At 40.7% G+C, this 21,043-nt stretch overlaps 1 protein-coding gene across 2 annotated transcripts; it reads right to left on the reverse strand.

Annotated features, from left to right (window-relative positions):
- Window positions 1-389: 389 nt before the first annotated feature.
- Window positions 390-13,444, reverse strand: LOC136445992 (uncharacterized). 2 transcript variants are annotated; one of them, XM_066444250.1, is made up of 17 exons: window positions 13,035-13,444; window positions 12,006-12,474; window positions 11,209-11,323; window positions 9,849-10,063; window positions 8,672-8,803; window positions 8,115-8,282; window positions 7,472-7,608; window positions 7,097-7,208; window positions 6,813-6,896; window positions 6,234-6,414; window positions 5,588-5,677; window positions 5,228-5,308; window positions 4,617-4,683; window positions 3,574-3,645; window positions 3,008-3,192; window positions 2,622-2,815; window positions 390-2,236 (listed from the first exon to the last, which is right to left on the reverse strand). In XM_066444250.1, exons 2-17 carry the CDS (start codon window positions 12,468-12,470, stop codon window positions 1,844-1,846), a joined length of 2,691 nt encoding a protein of 896 aa, XP_066300347.1. In that variant the 5' UTR covers window positions 12,471-12,474; window positions 13,035-13,444; the 3' UTR covers window positions 390-1,843. The 2 variants fall into 2 exon arrangements, with proteins under 2 accessions (XP_066300347.1, XP_066300346.1); XM_066444249.1 differs by having other exon boundaries at window positions 12,006-12,478.
- Between the last annotated feature and the right edge of the window lie 7,599 nt (window positions 13,445-21,043).

Below are 21,043 nucleotides of genomic sequence, written 5' to 3' on the forward strand. Positions count from 1 at the left end.
TAATAATGATCTACAAAAATCGTTAAAAAATCATATTTTGATATAGCCCACGTCCAATTTCCTGTTCAGCGCGTTTGGTTTAAAATATTTACAAAAAAAAACACAAATTCATTTATCCTAGCGACAGAGAACAAAACTGCATGAATATACATGTATATGAATTTACTTTTTGGTCTGTGTGCCAGCAGAAATGTACATTTCAGTCTGCAACACATTGTCTTTTTTGTGCAGTCATACAAGTCCGTATGGTTGTAGGACATGCATAAACATATTAGTAATGGAATAGATTGGGAACTTGTTCAGTCAAAAGATTTTTACTGTATGCTTTATGCTTTAGCAAAATGTCAAGTAAGTTAAGTTAGCTCTACACAAAAAACCATGGAAAGACATAGTTGTAGTTAAGCTTTAATAGCAAACGCAAGACAACGTGGCCTTCATTATGAAAATCAACAAGTTTCTCGTTTATTGCCATAGCCTCTATATCAGAAAGTAGTACATCTTGGCAGGCAAGACCAAAGACATTCAATATACCTGATCTTCAACTTACTCACATCTGCAATTGCATGCTGGGGTTTCAGATACAAGAGTTCTTCATTTCAAATCATCCGGCTATGTTAAAGTTTTTAATAGTCACTGTGGATTCATGCAGAACTACAACTGTTACAATAGTCAAAACTCAACAGTAACATTGGTATGTCATAATGAACATCTTAACACCGTATTGCCAATATCTGTATCTAACAATGCAACACATGCTGCAAACTGGTAAGAGGAAAGCACCGTGAGGAAAGCACACTACACTACAGTAACATGTCTTTTTTTGCGCTGCCCGATCCTCTAGCTAATAACAGTACTTATTTTCTTGCCATCCTGCAGTAGATGCTGGCTACTTGATGAATGTAGCAACCAACCAACCAACCAACATACTTACTGTGTTAGCATAGTTGTATTGGATCTTAATGTGCTACCCTCCACATTTTGGATACTTTGTGGGCTTCTACAAATGACTTGGCATACAATTCATTTGCTAAGGTGAATCCTCATGACAGAATTACATCTGGTCTAAGAAGAAAGAAGTCCCCATTAGCATGCCTAGTTATACATTACATATTCATAATCTTCTCACTGTTGAAGGACCAAGACCTCCCTTCATACCAGCCCCTGAGTGGTCACTTAAATACCTCACCATAACATTATGCTGAAACAACATCCTGGCTTCTACACAATACTAGTATGTATATAGGATCAAATGCAAATACCTGTAATTTAACCCTGGCCTGTTTTTGATGTGCTTTAGGCGTTTTTGTCTGGCTTTCTGCTTTGTTATGTTCTTTTGTCTCTTCATGAGGTTTGATGACACACAAGACAAAAATCACAAGGTTGAAAGCCTGACGAAAATGCCAAAAAAATGTAAAAAACATGCCGGAACCCCTCTTCTGAAGCACCTTGGAGAGTATAGTAGTAAAATAAATCCTCACTGACAGCCAGCAGTTTAGTAAGCTTGGCATTTGTGAAAAAAAAGTAAGGGTACTCAAACTGCAATATATGCACACAATAAACACAATAAAGTACTGCTTGGTCATGTGCCTCAACTGTAATGACATTTCTTAAGGTTTTGCACTTCCTTATTAATGTTGCAAAGGATGTCATACTTAAACCAGATATAAACAAGTCAATTGATAGTGAACAGGGAAAGGCTGAAACAGTACTGATCACCTGAAAAGTGTTAAGATTCTGAATGAAAGTTCAAAGATCTTAAAACAATTTCTGACATACACAACTTCTTTGCACTTGCATGTGAGGTGGCGGTGAGAACAAATGGACCAAATGCGTACTAACAAGATTAAACTGCTTCCTCTTCTAGATCTTCTTCGTCACTTTCATTAATCTCAATCTCAATGGGGTCCATATCTTCTGCCGTATATCTATCGCTACCATTGACAGGATGCAAGGAGGTTGGCAATTCTGGCATACTTGATATATGGGGTCTAAACAGCCGTGCAGCTAACTGCAGTCGCTGCTGCAGCTTGATGGTTCGCTCAATCAAAGCTGCCCTTTCCCCAAGTTTCTCATGGTTTTCAACTGCGCCTCGCACTACTTCATCTTGCCTGATGAAGTGGAGAAGCACTTCCCTCATTTCTGTCTTCACCATTTGGATTTCCTCCTGGGCTCGCTGCTTCAGGTTTAGGGCATCAATAGCCTTTCTCAGCAGACTATAGGGTATGTCTCCTTCTCCCTGATGTAAAAATATATAAAACCAACATTAAGCATGCTGTCCTTGCCCTGCTCATGCTTCATTTCAGTAACAATTCTCTTTTGCTAATCAATCACAATGAAAGACAAGAGATCACACATGATGTACTGCATTTCTACTACAAGAGATCATATGTTTTGTAAAAACATTATAGGACTGAGAGGGAAAGCACAGTAAAAACAAAAGTCATTATGCCAAACATAATGTAATTAGCCATCAGGCATGTACATGTAATTGCAACATAGATATTGTTAACTAATACTTAACATTAACTAAGATTTGACCACAAACTGAAAATCCCTACACTAATTGCAGTCAGGTCTAATTTACAAAAGGAAAGTGATGCATCTCTAGAGGACAAACATACCCGATAAGACACGTCCAGGTCCAGGTACCTTGTCCAGTATGGGTCTCGAGCTTCCGCAATTTCTATGGACGGTGGGAAGATACTGCCGTGCTGAGTAGGCCACATCAGGTTGTTGTAACGGTTGATAGTCTTCTCCAGCTTGCCATTTATTGATTTAAGCTGATTTGACAACTTTGTGGCGATAGACTGTCCATCTGAAACCAAATCCATAATTAATTGACTTTTACATCAATTAATTCTCTGCCTTTGCTAAAAGGTGCATTCATTTTCTACAAGAATGATAAAGTGTCACCTAAAGTTAATTAGTATTTTTAGGCTGAGAAAGTGGCAAATATCTAATTACTTTTATAATAATCACTATGTTCTTGTAGGTGTCCAATACATACCTGGATACTTTGCTTTTAAAGCAATCAGAAAGACTCTTTCACAAGCCTCTGCCCTGGCCTCACTAAGGAGCTTGGTTCTCTCTTCTTTGTCCACTTCTTTAAGCACTGTCTTGTAATCATCGTCACTTGCTCTCCATCTTGTTATGCGATGTTTCTTCTCAATGATAAGGATCTTATTGGTCAGTCTGAAAATAACCATGTGTCAATTAGTTTACAATGTTGTGAAACTAGATCAATGCATACCTTTACTACCGGTAGCCATTCCCTGCCAAAGATTTTTATTCTTAGTTACTAGTACTGCATGGGAGTCATATCAAGGTGATTTAAAGCTTTTTAAACTTTAAAAATGTTTTTACTATACATGTTTCAGAGCTGAATAGAGAAATACTAAGCGAAATAGTATTTGCATGGCTTTCAAAACAGAATGATGCAATTATGCCTGATGCTTCCTGTCTCACAGGTCAAAATGGCGCCAAGCAGATCACATTTACATTTACTTCTCATGTTATTTACATATATGACAACTACTGATATCTGTACAATTTTACAGACGAAAATGGTCTTACTGTTTCAGAGCTGACTGATGAACAGTCACAGTCCTTCCATCTTCACCATCTTGGGCCTCAAGAATATCCTCACTAAGATAAAAAAAATACAATATCATTTTATTCTAAATTATTCAGCTTTATAGATGAAAAAAAAGATGTGCATTACTATTTACAAGTAAGCTTTATCCGACACATAGCAATGAAAACAAGGCAGTGCAATCATTATAGGATATTACGTACATACATTTGTATATATGTGCACGAAGACAAGGTCAAAGAGTGGATATGCATTTCATTTCTAGAACTACTGTTAGTGGCCACCAGAAAGTGCATCTGGAGACATATTTAACCTTTATTTCTATTGTGTCCCCCGCACTACCAAACAATGGTCAAGGAAGTAGGTAGTTCTGACGGCTACTTGCCAGAGGAATTTGTCAACGAATTCGTAAGAATCAACGAGATGCTAGCAGTGAGCTTTGATTTCTGAAAATTCCTCAAAATCCGTCATCATAGAAGCCAGATCCAAAATCTCTGTTCCTTCTGAGTGGGAAATGCTGAGACCTGATGTCACATATAAGCCTCCCTTTATTATCATTGTATCAATGATCAATGTCACATGTGCTTGCAGTTAGCCTTCATACATGTGTTTGCACTAAATGCTGTAAATGCATTTTTATCTAGTTAAATTTTGTGGTAAGATGAGTAAAAAATTAGGTTTCCATGGTGTTTAAAATTCCCAGTTAAAACTAGTTCATAGTTCAGTCAGAAGACCAAAGACGTGGTGCCATGAATTTAAAAAAAATCAAATGAAATAAAAAATAAAATGACGTTCTGCATTTCGGTACTGGTAGTTGATATTGGCAGACAATTGCAACAGTGCATTTTTTGCATAGAAGTGAAATATCCAGCATTGAAATGCAAAAGCTGGTTATATCAATATCATACTTATTGCATTGTAGGATATGATATCCTTAAAACATATCTACTTCGATCATGAATCAGTCATGCGTCATGCAATTTCCTACAGAAAGCTTTAAAGAATACTTTTAATGCATACTTACTGCAGCGAATTCAATTGAGCAAGCAGCATGAGATAATCTCTCTTCCACTTTGGACTGCTCACTGTAGCTGAAGAGTTATCAAACAACAAGTGGAATCAGAAATGCAAATACCTGTAGGGATACTTCAATATGCTTTATACAGTATTTGCCAAGAGAGCATAAATGTATCTGTGAATAATTTGATCAGGTTTGGAGAATGACTGAAGAGCAAACACAGTGCATTGTGAACCTGTCAGTATTGCCCTGATGAAGATAACAGTCGAAACTTTGGCTTGTGATAAACCCTTGGTTGTGATTAAAAGAACTTTGGTCTCCAAGCATACATGTAGTCGCAGGCATGATCAGATTTCATGTATAAGTAAGCGTATGTCATTATCTGATAAAAAGGGAAAGTGCATGAACACACAATAGTTATGAGACTAAACTCCGCTACTAATTTGAATATTACATAAACAAACCTGCATGGCCTATAATTGGGGTACCGGGAACTAATTACATGGGGTCAAATAAATACAATCGAAGGATACATATTTTATTTTTGCTAAATCTACAATTAATATGAAACTAGCAAGAGGCTTAAGATAAATGGATCAGTTTTTGCTGTTTCTCACATCGTGGTTTCTCTTTGGTTTGCAGGATGATCTCCTTTTCCCTTGCATCCCATCTCGTTATGTCCTCCTCAGTTATGGCCACTGAATAAAGTATTGTTTAAAACAGTGCATTAGACAAATAACATCAGAACTTTGCTTTACCAAAATTATACTCTTAGATGACACGTGACAATGATTGATAGAGATGTGGCCCAAAAATATGTAGTACAATGATCTGCCTTCAACTAGTATGATGTGAGCTTCAAATCATTCACATTTGCTTACATCATTGTGATTACAAAGGAGTTTAATTCATCTGTTAAAGAGTGAAGAGGCTTAAAGAATAAGCTTAGATATAATAATACAGTTAACAATAATTACCTGGTGCTTGCTCTCTTACTTCATTGATGTCATGTTCTGCAAGAGCACACATTTTCTCTGCCCTGTCCAGCCTTTGCAAAAGGCAACCCTCTGCAAAATATGACATAGGACTTACATCAGTACTCTGGCATAGGTTATGGTAAAGGAACACCACAGTAGTACTTTGCATACGTCAAAGACAAACTGTAATATCTGAAATATATGCTCATTTCTGTGAATCAATGTCATGACCACCGTGAATAAAGTCAATGTTTTTGATAAGGCCCAATGCAGACTGATGCAGACAGGTAATTTGGTGAGTATATTAGAAACGTACTACAGCTGCAATACATCCGGTTGATACTCTTTCAGACTATGACTTTATTGACTTTGATTTAATAGAAGAACATACATAAGTGGCGTACCCTAAGGCTTCCTAGTCTTCCTGGACTTCAATTCAACATACACATAAAAATACATACAGTAATGATGACAACATAATGACCTTAACGAACATCCAGCCAATATGTACATTAATTACAGGTAGTATAATAGAATGTCATTAAAATCACTGTCTACGGTAGTTGCCGTGATAATAGTTGAAATTATAGTTTAGATTCCTACTTGAAAATCCATTCTAACATACAAACTTAGAATATTCACACACCGATGTCAGCAGACTTCCGTCTTGCATAATGCAAGAGAGCGTCAGTGAGTAAATCTGTCCTATGAGATGTTGTCATTTCTTTGGTGGTTTTGAAGAAAGGTCGTAGGAAAGACCAGATTCTTTCCATGCACTCTCCATCTGTCAATCCAAAGCCCACCTTTCTTCTAGTGCTGTACAGTATCTAAAGTGATAAATCAGTCATAATGGAGTTATATTTCACTCATGATCACAGTTATGGGAGCAAAAAGTATTGTTTTTATACTTAACTCCATATCACAGGTTACACATTGTTTTTTCCCCTGTGTTTCCCTGCTTCTTCTCTTGCTGCCAAGTCTTAGACCTTTGATTAACCTTGATTCCTTGATTCAAATTTTGGGTGCCTACATCCTTACAAGAAAGCCAAATGACTATGAGGATAGCGTTTGCACTAGAGATGTCATATCTGGTAAGACGAAAATTGATGTTGTAATTATACCTACATGGCATGCACGAGAAAGTGTGATCTACAAAATGTACTTCACATGAAGAAATTAAACATCAAGAATACTTTGGTAGGATTCTATGAATTATCTTTGTTACCTGGCAAGGTGTTTTGTGACCATACAGATGGAAGATTGGTATAGCAAGGTCTATCTTTGACAGGAGATCAACTTGTCCGGTTCTCTGCAGACAAATATGGGGAGCAAGGCAAATAGACTGAACCAATAATCAAAAACAATTACCACATTACTTACTGACATAAATGATTATTAGAAAATTAGAAAAAGTGACACAGAACAGGCACTATCTCTCTGTCTTTTGTGTTTTTATCTATCATTACGAACACGTGGGATATCAGGACAGTGCTGTGTATTATGACTTACTTTCAGATGTGCTTTCAGGATGCAGCCGATGTCGTACACTACACGTAACTTCATGTTACGGGGGCCAGCCTGCTCAAGCAGCTGCTCAATCAGATAGACAGGGTACCCCAACCTAGTAGTAGCAGTAAAAAAACAGCAATGATTTACATTGCAGAATTCATAACAAGTCCCCCATGGTAGATGAAAGCCAGCCTATCTTCAGTATATTCAGCAACTACTTGGAGACTGGACAAAACTCCAGTTGCCTGCAGTTAAGCAGGAAACCAATGATGAGATAATATTCTAGTTACACCTGTGGTCCATTTCAAAGAGATTAGATTCCCTTTCTAAAAACACATAAATGAAACTTTGGAGAATATATACTAGTACACTGACCTCTCCCCATGTGACATGTTCATAAACTGCAATGGGATCTCGTGACGACACGCAGCCCCAAAGACACCAGTTACATCTAGTTTTGTCTGCTTGGTTTTGGACCGGATCTTGGAGCCAGCCTTGAAACTGTTACAGTCCTGTCATTAGAAAAAAAAATGTTCCTGAACAACTTATAAACACGAAGTAGTTACAAAGTCATACCTCAGTGCAACAAGATTTCGGTTGGTGCAAGTTAATTCCAAACCCAGGTAGCACAGTGCGCAACCTTATACGAGCTTAATTTGAAGAAATCCGTAAATGTTCCTGGAGCAACCTGAAATTTGGATGTGCAACCTAGCATTTGCCCTAGGTTGCAACATGGGCAACCTGGTTCAAAAAGGTTTTTGCACCCTGCTGTACCACGCTGTACAATTAGTGTTTATACATGCTTGTAAGTTGCACCTGGAGTTCACATGACAAAATAAATTCAAATAATTTGAAATATTGATATTTGTTGTTAAGTGTATATGGCATTTATGAGCTTTTATCTTAGCATCATTAAGTTTGGATCGTCGTTTGTCCTAGGACAGATTGCGATCGCATAATACTGTATAAAAAAAGATATTCATGTAGAATGACAGGTCTCAACCCATAAGTGGTTTACCTCATCAGGTTTGGTATCATCAGAATAGTTGTTGATTCTGGCCTTAACCTTCTCATCATCCATAAACATCCTAGTCCCATGCTGTGGTGGGTCAAGGCTTGTCCCTGAACTTTTCTTACGGACCAGGCCAAAGTTCGCATCTAACATTATAATCTGCTCCCCATTTTCCTACGGTGAAAAGACAAGAAATCAATTCAACACCAAAGTACTAGTATTCTATGAAAGTACAATATCAATAAAATAGATGGCATGGTTCAATGAACACAGTGTCTGTCAGGGAGCAGTTACTCAGGCAATCAGACAGGCTACCTTTTGACATACCTAATTGGCTCTCAGAATGGTAATCATTAAGATGCAACATTTGCACAACTTTACATGAATATCAATAAATCACAGACACAGGCCATGCTGTAGAAGCAGTAGATGTAGGATCACAGCACGCTGTCGCTCAGTCTTGGCCAATCATTGTGTTAAAAATGCTGCTTTCCTAGTAACAGGCCAAGAAGAAAGCAGGAAGAGGGTAACAAAGGGCTGAAATGTGTGTCAAATTAGTATACCTTGGAACATGCCGCACAACTGGTTCCATCATCCATTGATGGGGACAGGTCTGTCAATGTTGTCTTTCTGTACATCAAGTGGCGAAATTCTGAGATGGGTTCTCCCACTAATGATCGGTACAGACTGTTAACCTGTTTGATAAAAGGAAAGAACACAAAATGTAAGACTTTTAATTGAATATTGGATAATTTGCACTTCAAGGTTAACCAAACTTAAACAAACCCCATGCATGTACATTTAACTCACTTAGATGCCAGATATGCTTAGTTTGCCGGGGAAAAACAAAAACACAATCACATATTCACATTGTACAGTAATGTAAGACACAAAATTGGAACAGGGCTCCAAATAGTGGGTGCACCCAAAATTGGAGCTGTGCACCTATTTTTTGACTGTGGGTGCAACGGTGCACCTAGATATTTTTGTAGGCAAGAGGCCTTTGAAAAATAAAGGTACTACTGTGCACTAGTTTACAGAATATTCTTGAAATGTAAGTATCAGAAAAAGTAATATAATTTGTAACAGTTGTACTTGATTTTAATTTGTAACAGTTGTACTTTATTTGATGTATTACTTGTTTGAAATTTTGATGTTAGCTATAGAATCACAGATTGAAGTTCTTAAGAGCGTTAAACATTGTAATTATGTTTTGCTGGCATTCAACTTTATTTTGTGGTGCACCCAAAATTCTTTCTGTGAACCTAATTTTTTTAGTTGGATGCACAAGTGCACCTATTTCCAAAAATGAATTTCGAGCCCTGTGGAACAACTAACATTAGATTGATATCCTTATCTGACAAACAATTCTGAAATTTGGGATATCACATGGACATGTTGTGCTATATGCAGATGATACTGCTCTTTTCTAGGCATCAAAAACAGTCACGGACGTAAACAAGGCTCCACTGTAAAGCAGTGTTAATCACTGACTGAGCAGGGCTACCCTGGGCAAACATGACAACAACAAAAAAGAAGATAGAACCGAAAAAAAAGTGATGTGTAACCTACCAAGAATTAAAAAAAAAAAGCACAAAATAAAGTTTAGACCATGAATATTTTATTCTTATGTTGGGTGATGTACACACAAGAAAATCAGGGACAAAAACATCAAACAACATAAAACATATTATATATCATAGAAAAGTTTTAAGATTATATTAATATTCCATGACTTACTTCAGGGAGGGAAAGGTTGTTTATCCATCTAACTGACTTGCAAAATCCGTCAACAGAAATGTGACACTCCTTGCTCAGGCCAACAAGCCATTCCAAGAGCACCACAGAGAATGCAGTTTGAGGGTTCTCAGATGCCCCCCACAACCCATACCGTAGCAGGGTGCACAATTCTGCCTCGCACTTGCAGAACTGAATCGTCATAAATCGTATTCGACCTGTAGTAAAACAAGGTCTCATTGGTATTAGTGATTGAGAGATCATAATTTCAACAATCTTCAACTTCAAGTACATGTAATCCAAAACTGATTAAACTGCATAAACATCGCATCAATACAGAATAATAGTACTGTATTTACACATCAATATATACATAGTCACACCAATTTCAACAACATTAAGTAAGTAGCGTAATGCCCAGATTTTTTACTCAGTACCCAGGGGTTCAAATCCCCGATCTTGTGCCCTTGGGAAGAAAAGGTACTTAACACAACTTTCCCAAGAGTAGAAAATGGGTAAATTATGCAATAGCTGCCTGTATTGCACTGTTGCAATTCAAATAAAATCCAAACATTAGGCCACACCATTTTAATCCGTTGGTTCTCGATTTTTTTCAGGAAATTAATGGAGTGGGCTGGTGGAATAAGAAAGAGGCCCAGGCATCCTGTACGAAAAGCTACCATTAGGAGCCAGAAACTGAGACTGGGTTATATATATATATAATTCAATCAACAAAATTCTAATTCTTTTGCGGCGAGAACATAATCCTAGGGATTATAATAATCACAGACGCATTCTTTAAATCAAGGAGGCAGTATGGATTAGGAAGTCATCACCAGAGATGAACCGAGACGAAGGGGGATACCTAGCTCAGCCACGTTTGGGATTACGTTCTCGCCGCAAAAGCGCCACCTACATCGGCTACTTATAGCGGTGAGAAGCAGTACTCCAGTCAGAAGCCCTGAAGAAGGTGTCTGACAGAGACCGAAACGTCAGCAGGTAAGATTACCTGGTTGTGTTAAAAGAAAATCCAAATATCCAACAAAATTCTAACTTTCAATGAAATCAACAGATTGATAAATGGAAAGTCGGTAACCACTAGGTAGAAAAGACTTTCTTCAACTCTTGGTGCTAAAATAGGAGTATTTTGGGGTTGATTCAAAACAACAATTCCTTTTTTTGCAAATGAGAAAAATGAAAAGGGCGATTCAGGTACCAGGAAATAAAATTGGTGTGGCCTTACCTGTTAAATCATTAAAATATTTTCCAAGCAATGATGAGATGTGTTATTTCAAATTCATGCAAAAAGAATTGTATTTACAGGGTAGTAATATTAGTTTGTGAAAGAAATTAGTTGACCTACCAGCATTGTCAAAAACCCTGACTTCCTTGTGATATGTCCTCCAAGGACATGATGCTGCATGATCCTCGCGGTTGAGGGAGTTGCAGACACTTGTAACCGGCTGAAAACAGCCATCCTGAGTTTGAAAAACATTTTAAAAAGACCAGCATTAGCATGATTTGTAATTTTAAGGAAGTGTGCAATTTTGAATAGTACACAGCACTATATTCAAATCAGCATTTGGAGGTAAGTGCAGGTAAATTACTAGCTGGGTGAAGATATTTTCAAGGCCAATACATGCACCTTACCTGCATTGGTCCATGTACTGAGAAACCAGTTTCTTTGTAACAAGTCTATACCAGTCCAGCAACTTTTATTCTGCACTACTAGCACTACATAAACAGTAACAATGTGGAAAGCGCAGTCATGAGCTATCCAACAATATTTTTCTGAATTGAATACTGACAGTGGATTCTTTACTCAGTAACTGTTAGGGGTGAAAAAGAAAAGTTGTTTCAATAAACAAAGAAACTGTTTTTTGTTTTCAATTGGTCCCTACATTTGTATCAATTCTAATGTGATGTTAATTATTGATTTTGCTATGGTGATGAACCTGGGAGTGATCATAAGAAGTACAAGGATCAAATTGCTGAATTTCAGTGTTCTTTGCACAATTAAGGATAGTTCAACAACAATATTGAACTGTGCAATAATATATTTGTAAGTTGGGGAAATCAAGACACAGGTCACAACAATAAGGTAGCATACTTAAGCTTGTAACAAACTCAATATACAAAGTAAATATAAAAAATGCACACCTTCCACACTTCAGGCAGATGAAGAGAGTTCCTATGCTGCTGTCTGAGGCATTCAACACAGAAAGTTGCCATTGGGCCACAGTCCAAGCACCTGTAGATCAAATAATCTTCTTCATTGCAGATGGAACATGTGGAGGATTGGGGTGCAAATTGCTCCATAATGATATCAAAAAGAGGTTGTCTGACATCTTTCCAGGCATCAAGCTCTCTCTGCTTCTGTGCAGTATACCTGGATGGACCTGGAGCAGGAGCAGGCTGGGGATCCTGTTCCAATGGCTGTGGTGAGGGGTGGAGCATTTCCTCAGGATTTGAGCTACCGCCTGTGGCTGCATCACATGGACGACGACATTCCCTTGGGTCACTAATAAGGAGGACTTTTCTTCTGCCATCAGTAGTTCTTCGTATTACCTTCTGACGTATAGATTGTTCCCTGATCTGTTTTCGCTGTTTTGAATGTTTGGTCATGATGCTATCTGGCAAAGACAAGATGACACGTGTAAACATTGGCTTGAACACTCAATATTTATTAAGGAATGCTACACACTCAAAGACTATATGCAAGCAAAATACAATATTTTTTTGATAAGAATAATATTGTCCAACTAATCTTCATATCTGGTTATTGAACATCTGAAAATCAAAACTCAATTACTAGTATATAAACGTTATAGTATTGGCCTATCGATCAGTATAGGGGAAATCAGATTTATTAAACAATAACGCACGGTGAATTCCCTAGAAAAGCGTGTGTTGAACAAGCAGCTTTCACTGATCTTGTAGTGTCCGGCTATTGTTTCCATGGACGCTCATTTTGGGCCCGGAAGGCCAAGGGGGAAATATTTCATACCGCCCCCCTCCCCCAGCCGATACAGTTTTCTACGGTCGTGCGATAAAACCGACCGCTAGAAGGTTTGTGCACGAGTCGACGTCGTGTAGCATGTTTCATCGAATTCACAACACCCTAAGTTAACGCTACTAGTATATCTTTCCGGTTAGGTTCAAAAGCCGCTTACTTCTACTAGATCTTACCTGAGTTGTACTCAAACTGGAACGCCAGCCTACGCCATGTTGACGATGCGATGTCAGAAATCTCCTACAAAAGCCGACATAAATCGTTCTGAACGTTTCTATAATTTTTCCAAAATATGTTACAGGTATTTCGGGGATGATGTAAGGGATTCGTCAGTTACAATAGCGAAAGATTCTACTATATAGGCTCGTTCTGCACGTCGTGTAGGCCACAAGCCGCCATTTTGGTTCCTCTTCTCCGCTCTCCTGGTCCCATCATGCACAGCGTCAGAACTGTGGTTATTCCAAGTGACTATTCAGTCACTAACCATTTACTCCAGAGTACTGGAGTATACTCCATACTGACTATAGTCGCCTAACCGGTCCCCTGTTTTAACCACTATAGTCGCTAAACAGGACAGTATCCGGTGCGCAGTTGGGTTCCCGTCGTCAGTATCTAGTGTATCCAGTGTCGCTGGTGATGCTGGTTCAGTTGTTCCGTCCTCACCGTCGTCCTCCCCGCCATTGTCGGCATATGAAGGGACACCGGTAAAGACGGTGCCGGCACGGTCTAGCCCTCCGACACAGACGACCAGTACTAGCCAGGGTGCCCTCCCCTCTGTGTTGCCTGCATCTAGAGGAGCTTTGGCTGCGGACAGCGTCTTGAGAGGGGGGTCTCAAACTGTTCCGGACCCGACGACCTCCCTATCCTAGTCGACCTTTAGCACGGGGCACCAGACAATTGTGGTCCCCTGGGACAGAAAGTTGCCTAAATTCTCGGGAAATGGACCGGGAGTGAGTTTTGACGAATGGTGGAAAGACGTTCAGGTTTTTTTTTTTAGTATCTGGAGCACACCTCCTGAACAGCAGGCACATTTGGTCAGGCGTCATTTAGAGGGGGACGCTAGACGTGAAGTGGCCTGCCTTACATCCAGAGAGCAAAAGGATATCACTACCCTGGTGCGCGTCCTGCGGGATGCGTACCAAGACACCGAGAGTGCAACGGATATCGTGGCCCACTTTTACCAGCGAGGGCAAGGACCGGATGAGTCTTGTCGACGATATACCATTGTGTTACAAGAACTAGTTAAGCGGGCGAACGAATAGAAAGCAACCCGGTATTGTAGCTGATCACGATCTGACCCTTCGTGACTGCTTTGTTGAACCTTTTGTATGAGTTGCCACTTCTATTACCAGTGCAGCGGTTCTTCAATATGACAGTCTTTGCGATGATAATTTACAGATTTATCATTCCATATACCTCAGACAAGTGGTCTGTTTTATGTCTCAGTACAGTGTTTTTGAGAATTACGTCAATGTTGCATTTAAATCATTACAGAAAATATTGGGGAAGATAGGAAAGGTTCTGTCAAAACCTGGACCCAGCTTAACGGTAAGAGATGACAAACTACAACATGGTGTACATTTTGTCAAACTTTCAATTTGAATTTATGCATTGGACAAGGCATCAGTGTTATGAAAGAATTGGCCTAACACTGATCATCTTTTCAGCAAAACAGCTGGGGCAGGTCATGGTTTGCCAGGCTTGACCTCAATGAAAGCTGTGCTCCAGAACAGGTGGAATACTACAGGACTAAGTGTCCACAGCCTGTCCGCGGCACAGCTTAGGGTTGTGCTGACCAAACGTGGCCAGGACACCAGAGGGCGAAATGTATGATCAAAGTATGTTTCAGAAAGATTGATATTAATATTCTGTTGTAAAAAAAAGGCTCGATGTTCCTGTCACACATGCATGGTCACTAATCCAAATTCCTTTTTTCACAGATCCCACTGCCCCCAAATGACGATGAGGACAGTGCAGCCAGTGACCAACGTAAGTTAGTGAGATTCATTATTGTATCACTAACTCATATCTGGTATCTTATTCCATGAAGTCATATACATTGATTACATATGTGGCAAGTCCTGTATGATCTTATTCATCATCCTAAATCCATATATCCATAATATCTTAACAGGACTATGAGGTTCTGGATGTCCGGATGAAGGCGAGACCAGGTGGACCTGGCTACCTGTCCCCTGCCACATTTCTCAGGGTGGCCAAGGAATAGGGCCGGTTTTACCACAAGGTCACGTTTGACGAGGTTTGTACTATATGTACTAATTTCTTTTCAAAGTTTGCAAACAAGGGTTTTCAAATGTCATGACAGAAACGGCTGTAGTTTCTTTACTAACTTTTTCTTCTGTTTCTAGTCCACATCCTCATCTACCGGACTTCCTGTCACGCTACAATTGTATCAGCGACATGTCATGTGACAGTGTCGAGCAGGTACGTTTTGCATGATCCTTTACAGCAGTAAGAAATAATTTGAACTATATGATAATAGTAAGCTATACAATCTATAGGTTAAGGGCTCCAACAATATCAGATTATCAGATTCAGGGACAAGTCAAGACTTCATCCAAAACACCGCAAGTAAAGTAACATGGATGGGACCGTTTCAATTCTAATGAGGCACAGATTCAGGGACAAGTCAAGACCTCATCCCAAATACCGCAAGTACAGTAACATAGATGGGACCGTTTCAATACTAATGAGGCACAGATTCAGGAACAAGTCTAGACCTCATCTAAAACACCGCAAGTACAGCAACAGAGATGGGACCGTTTCAATACTAATGAGGCACAGATTCAGGAACAAGTCTAGATCTCATCTAAAACACCGCAAGTACAGTAACAGAGATGGGACCGTTTCAATACTAATGAGGCACAGATTCAGGAACAAGTCTAGACCTCATCCCAAACACCGCAAGTACAGTAACATGGATGGGACCGTTTCAATTCTAATGAGGCACAGATTCAGGAACAAGTCAAGACCTCATCCCAAACACCGCAAGTACAGTAACATGGATGGGACCGTTTCAATTCTAATGAGGCACAGATTCAGGACCAAGTCTAGACCTCATCTAAAACACCGCAAGTACAGTAACATGGATGGGACCGTTTCGATTCTAATGAGGCACAGATCCAGGAACAAGTCAAGACCTCATCCCAAACACCGCAAGTACAGTAACAAGGATGGGACCGTTTTAATTCTAATGAGGCACAGATTCAGGAACAAGTCTAGACCTCATCCCAAACACCGCAAGTACAGACACAGGGATGGGACCGTTTCAATACTAATGAGGCACAGATTCAGGGACAAGTCAACACCTCATCCCAAACACCGCAAGTACAGTAACATGGATGGGACCGTTTCGATTCTAATGAGGCACAGATCCAGGGACAAGTCAAGACCCCCTCCAAAACACCGCAAGTACAGTAACATGGATGGGACCGTTTCGATTCTAATGAGGCACAGATCCAGGGACAAGTCAAGACCTCATCCCAAAACACCGCAAGTACAGTAACATGGATGGGACCGTTTCGATTCTAATGAGGCACAGATCCAGGGACAAGTCAAGACCTCATCCCAAAACACCGCAAGTACAGTAACATGGATGGGACCGTTTCAATTCAAATGAGGCACAGATTCAGGAACAAGTCTAGACCTCATCCCAAACACCGCAAGTACAGTAACATGGATGGGACCGTTTCAATTCTAATGAGGCACAGATTCAGGAACAAGTCAAGACCTCATCCCAAACACCGCAAGTACAGTAACATGGATGGGACCGTTTCAATTCTAATGAGGCACAGATCCAGGGACAAGTCTAGACCTCATCTAAAACACCGCAAGTACAGTAACATGGATGGGACCGTTTCAATTCTAATGAGGCACAGATTCAGGGACAAGTCAAGACCTCAGCCCAAACACCGCAAGTACAGTAACATAAATTGGACCGTTTCAATACTAATGAGGCACAGATTCAGGAACAAGTCTAGACCTCATCTAAAACACCGCAAGTACAGTAACAGAGATGGTACCGTTTCAATACTAATGAGGCACAGATCCAGGGACAAGTCAAGACCTCATCCCAAAACACCGCAAGTACAGTAACATGGATGGGACCGTTTCAATACTAATGAGGAACAGATTCAGGAACAAGTCTAGACCTCATTCCAAACACCGCAAGTACAGACACAGGGATGGGACCGTTTCAATACTAATGAGGCACAGATCCAGGGACAAGTCAAGACCCCCTCCAAAACACCGCAAGTACAGTAACAATGATGGGACCGTTTCAATTTTAATGAGGCACAGATCCAGGGACAAGTCTAGACCTCATCCCAAACACCACAAGTACAGTAACAGAGATGGGACCGTTTCGATTCTAATGAGGCACAGATCCAGGGACAAGTCAAGACCTCATCCCAAACACCGCAAGTACAGTAACAATGATGGGACCGTTTCAATTCTAATGAGGCACAGATCCAGGGACAAGTCTAGACCTCATCTAAAACACCGCAAGTACAGTAACATGGATGGGACCGTTTCAATTCTAATGAGGCACAGATTCAGGGACAAGTCAAGACCTCAGCCCAAACACCGCAAGTACAGTAACATAAATTGGACCGTTTCAATACTAATGAGGCACAGATTCAGGAACAAGTCTAGACCTCATCTAAAACACCGCAAGTACAGTAACAGAGATGGTACCGTTTCAATACTAATGAGGCACAGATTCAGGACCAAGTCTAGACCTCATCTAAAATACCGCAAGTACAGTAACATGGATGGGACCGTTTCAATACTAATGAGGCACAGATTCAGGAACAAGTCTAGACCTCATCTAAAACACCGCAAGTACAGAAACAGGGATGGGACCGTTTCGATTCTAATGAGGCACAGATCCAGGAACAAGTCAAGACCTCATCCCAAACACCGCAAGTACAGTAACATGGATGGGACCGTTTCAATTCTAATGAGGCACAGATTCAGGGACAAGTCAAGACCTCATCCCAAACACCGCAAGTTCAGAAACATGGATGGGACCGTTTCAATACTAATGAGGCACAGATCCAGGGACAAGTCAAGACCTTATCCCAAACACCACAAGTACAGTAACATGGATGGGACCGTTTCAATACTAATGAGGCACAGACTCAGGAACAAGTCTAGACCTCATCCCAAACACCGCAAGTACAGAAACAGAGATGGGACCGTTTCGATTCTAATGAGGCACAGATCCAGGGGTACAGTAACATGGATGGGACCGTTTTAATACTAATGAGGCACAGATTCAGGAACAAGTCTAGACCTCATCCCAAACACCGCAAGTACAGACACAGGGATGGGACCGTTTCAATACTTATGAGGCACAGATCCAGGGACAAGTCAAGACCTCATCCCAAACACCGCAAGTACAGTAATATGGATGGGACCGTTTCAATTCTAATGAGGCACAGATCCAGGGACAAGTCAACACCTCATCCCAAACACCGCAAGTACAGTAACATGGATGGGACCGTTTCGATTCTAATGAGGCACAGATTCAGGGACAAGTCAAGACCTCATCCCAAACACCGCAAGTACAGTAATATGGATGGGACCGTTTCAATTCTAATGAGGCACAGATCCAGGGACAAGTCAAGACCTCATCCCAAACACCGCAAGTACAGTAACATGGATGGGACCGTTTCGATTCTAATGAGGCACAGATTCAGGGACAAGTCAAGACCTCATCCCAAACACCGCAAGTACAGTAATATGGATTGGACCGTTTCGATTCTAATGAGGCACAGATCCAGGGACAAGTCAAGACCTCATCCCAAACACCGCAAGTACAGTAACATGGATGGGACCGTTTCGATTCTAATGAGGCACAGATTCAGGGACAAGTCAAGACCTCATCCCAAACACCGCAAGTACAGTAATATGGATGGGACCGTTTCAATTCTAATGAGGCACAGATCCAGGGACAAGTCAAGACCTCATCCCAAACACCGCAAGTACAGTAACATGGATGGGACCGTTTCGATTCTAATGAGGCACAGATTCAGGGACAAGTCAAGACCTCATCCCAAACACCGCAAGTACAGTAACATGGATGGGACCGTTTCAATTCTAATGAGGCACAGATTCAGGGACAAGTCAACACCTCATCCCAAACACCGCAAGTACAGTAACATGGATGGGACCGTTTCGATTCTAATGAGGCACAGATCCAGGGACAAGTTAAGACCTCCAGGTCCCGGTCGCGGCATTTCATGGAGCCACGCGGAGGTGCGCTGTCTAATCAGCGTATGGTCCGAGGAGGAGATTCTTTGTAGGCTGGAGTCCGCCAGGAACCGCGATGCGTACTTTAAGATCCAAGATAGGCTTTGTGAGGCGGGATGGGTCCGGACCCTCGCCCAGGTCAAACGAAAAATCAGGCATCTCAAGTACGATTACCGGAGAGCGAGGGAAAATAACAGGAACATACAGTGGGAGTACTGGCCGGGATAGCAAAACTTACCAGGCCAGGGAACATGCCGATCAGCAAAATAGAGCAAAAGCCTATGGAGACACATTAGTCAATATGTATGATAGAGGAAAGATTTAAAATCCTGCTGAATGACATAGTTCATATTGACAATTGATTTAGAATTATGTATAATGGGCATACCAAGAAATCTTCTTACGCTTTTAATTCATTGCCTTTCTTCCCTCAGGATTGCAAGAGTGACACAGAGGACCTGTTTGAAGTTTCCGTAAGAGGCATTGACAGCATGCAATAACAGCACATCTTGTATGGCAAAGCATCACATTAAGGTAATCCATATTAACAAACAGAAAATAGTACTTTTTGGCCCTTTTCCACTGTTAGGAGACCAATCCCTGATATATACAGGGTGTATCCGATGATGATGATGATCATTAGTTCAGCAGGTTATATACTGTATTCCAAAAGTGGCCAAATTGCATTGGCTCGAGATTAAATTCTGATGCTGTAGTGCTTTCAAGTTAGCTACAATTTTCTTTTAACTCACATTTTTCTTCCCTTAAGGATTTCAGAGACACAGAAAACCTGTTTAAGGTTTTTGTAAGTGACATTGACAGCATGCGAGTACAGCATAACAACTTGTATGGCAATGCATCAGATGAAGGTAATATACGCTAACAAGGCCCATAGCAAGTTGGACCACTGGTCAAAGATCCCAGACCAGATGCTAGTTAGTATCTACTAAGTGACAGTTGACAGGACAATAACAACGAAGATGGCCGCCACCAGCCCTTCCGCCCTGAGACCACCAGAAAACCTAGACATACAGGCTGATAACTTATGTGTTGTATGGAAACGTTGGAAGGCGGAAATAGAACTGTATCTAGACTTAGCAATAGCAGATGATGATGCTAAAAGAAGAAAAGCCTTTCTGTACCTGATCGGCGAAGAAGCCAGAAAAATGTACAAAACGATGACCATCGTCAACAACCAAGGTCAGGCAGTCACAGAAGACAACCGAACAATGAAACAACTAGTTGCATCATTCGAATTGTACTGTAATCCAAAAAGAAATTAAACTGTAGAACGACACGAGTGCTTCACTAGAGTGCAACAGTCGGGAGAATCCTATGACGAGTACTTCACAGATCTGAGATCACGAGCAGCAGAATGTAATTTCGGAGACCTTGAGGATTCCTTGTGGTTATCTGTGGAATAAAGGATGAGAGAGTCAAGGAGAGACGGCTAAGAATGACTGACCTAGATCTGAAACAATGTGTAGAAGAATGCAAAAGAACCGAAGTCTCGAATAAGAGCATTCAGACGATACACTGAAGCCGCTCCATGCAGCACCAAAAAGGCTGCAACGCCTGATGATGCGGATGCAGCAGTACCACGTGAAGCACTACAAAATAGAATCTCTGTTTTTGACCCTACTGTAACCAAGGCACGAGTCTTGACAGCCGACATCTGGGCGGCTGACCTGATCCTCTCCTGGGCCTGCCCCGCGCGCCCGGCTGGGTATGCTTATGTAGCACGCGGAACCCCTGCGGACCATTCCATTTTAAGGAAAAATGGATAGGGAAATGTTGTTGAACAGGGAAATAATGACGGAGTGTCCAGCTGCACCACACCATAGACGAGGAAGCCAGCATATTTGTATACGAAGGAAATAGTTTTAAGACATTTGTGGCATACATAAAA

Source organism: Branchiostoma lanceolatum, chromosome 12 (assembly GCF_035083965.1).
Source record: "Branchiostoma lanceolatum isolate klBraLanc5 chromosome 12, klBraLanc5.hap2, whole genome shotgun sequence".
In the NCBI taxonomy this organism is placed as follows: Eukaryota; Metazoa; Chordata; class Leptocardii; order Amphioxiformes; family Branchiostomatidae; genus Branchiostoma; species Branchiostoma lanceolatum.

Bases quoted from the DNA above. Each gene is read 5' to 3' on its own strand.
- LOC136445992 (XM_066444250.1), bottom strand. From the start codon at position 12,470: ATGACCAAACATTCAAAACAGCGAAAACAGATCAGGGAACAATCTATA. The intron at 10,064-11,208 runs GTAGGTCAACTA...GTTTTACTACAG, and splicing joins CAGGGTTTTTGACAATGCTG to GTCGAATACGATTTATGACG. The intron at 6,415-6,812 runs GTAACAAAGATA...TTATCACTTTAG, and splicing joins GTCACAAAACACCTTGCCAG to ATACTGTACAGCACTAGAAG.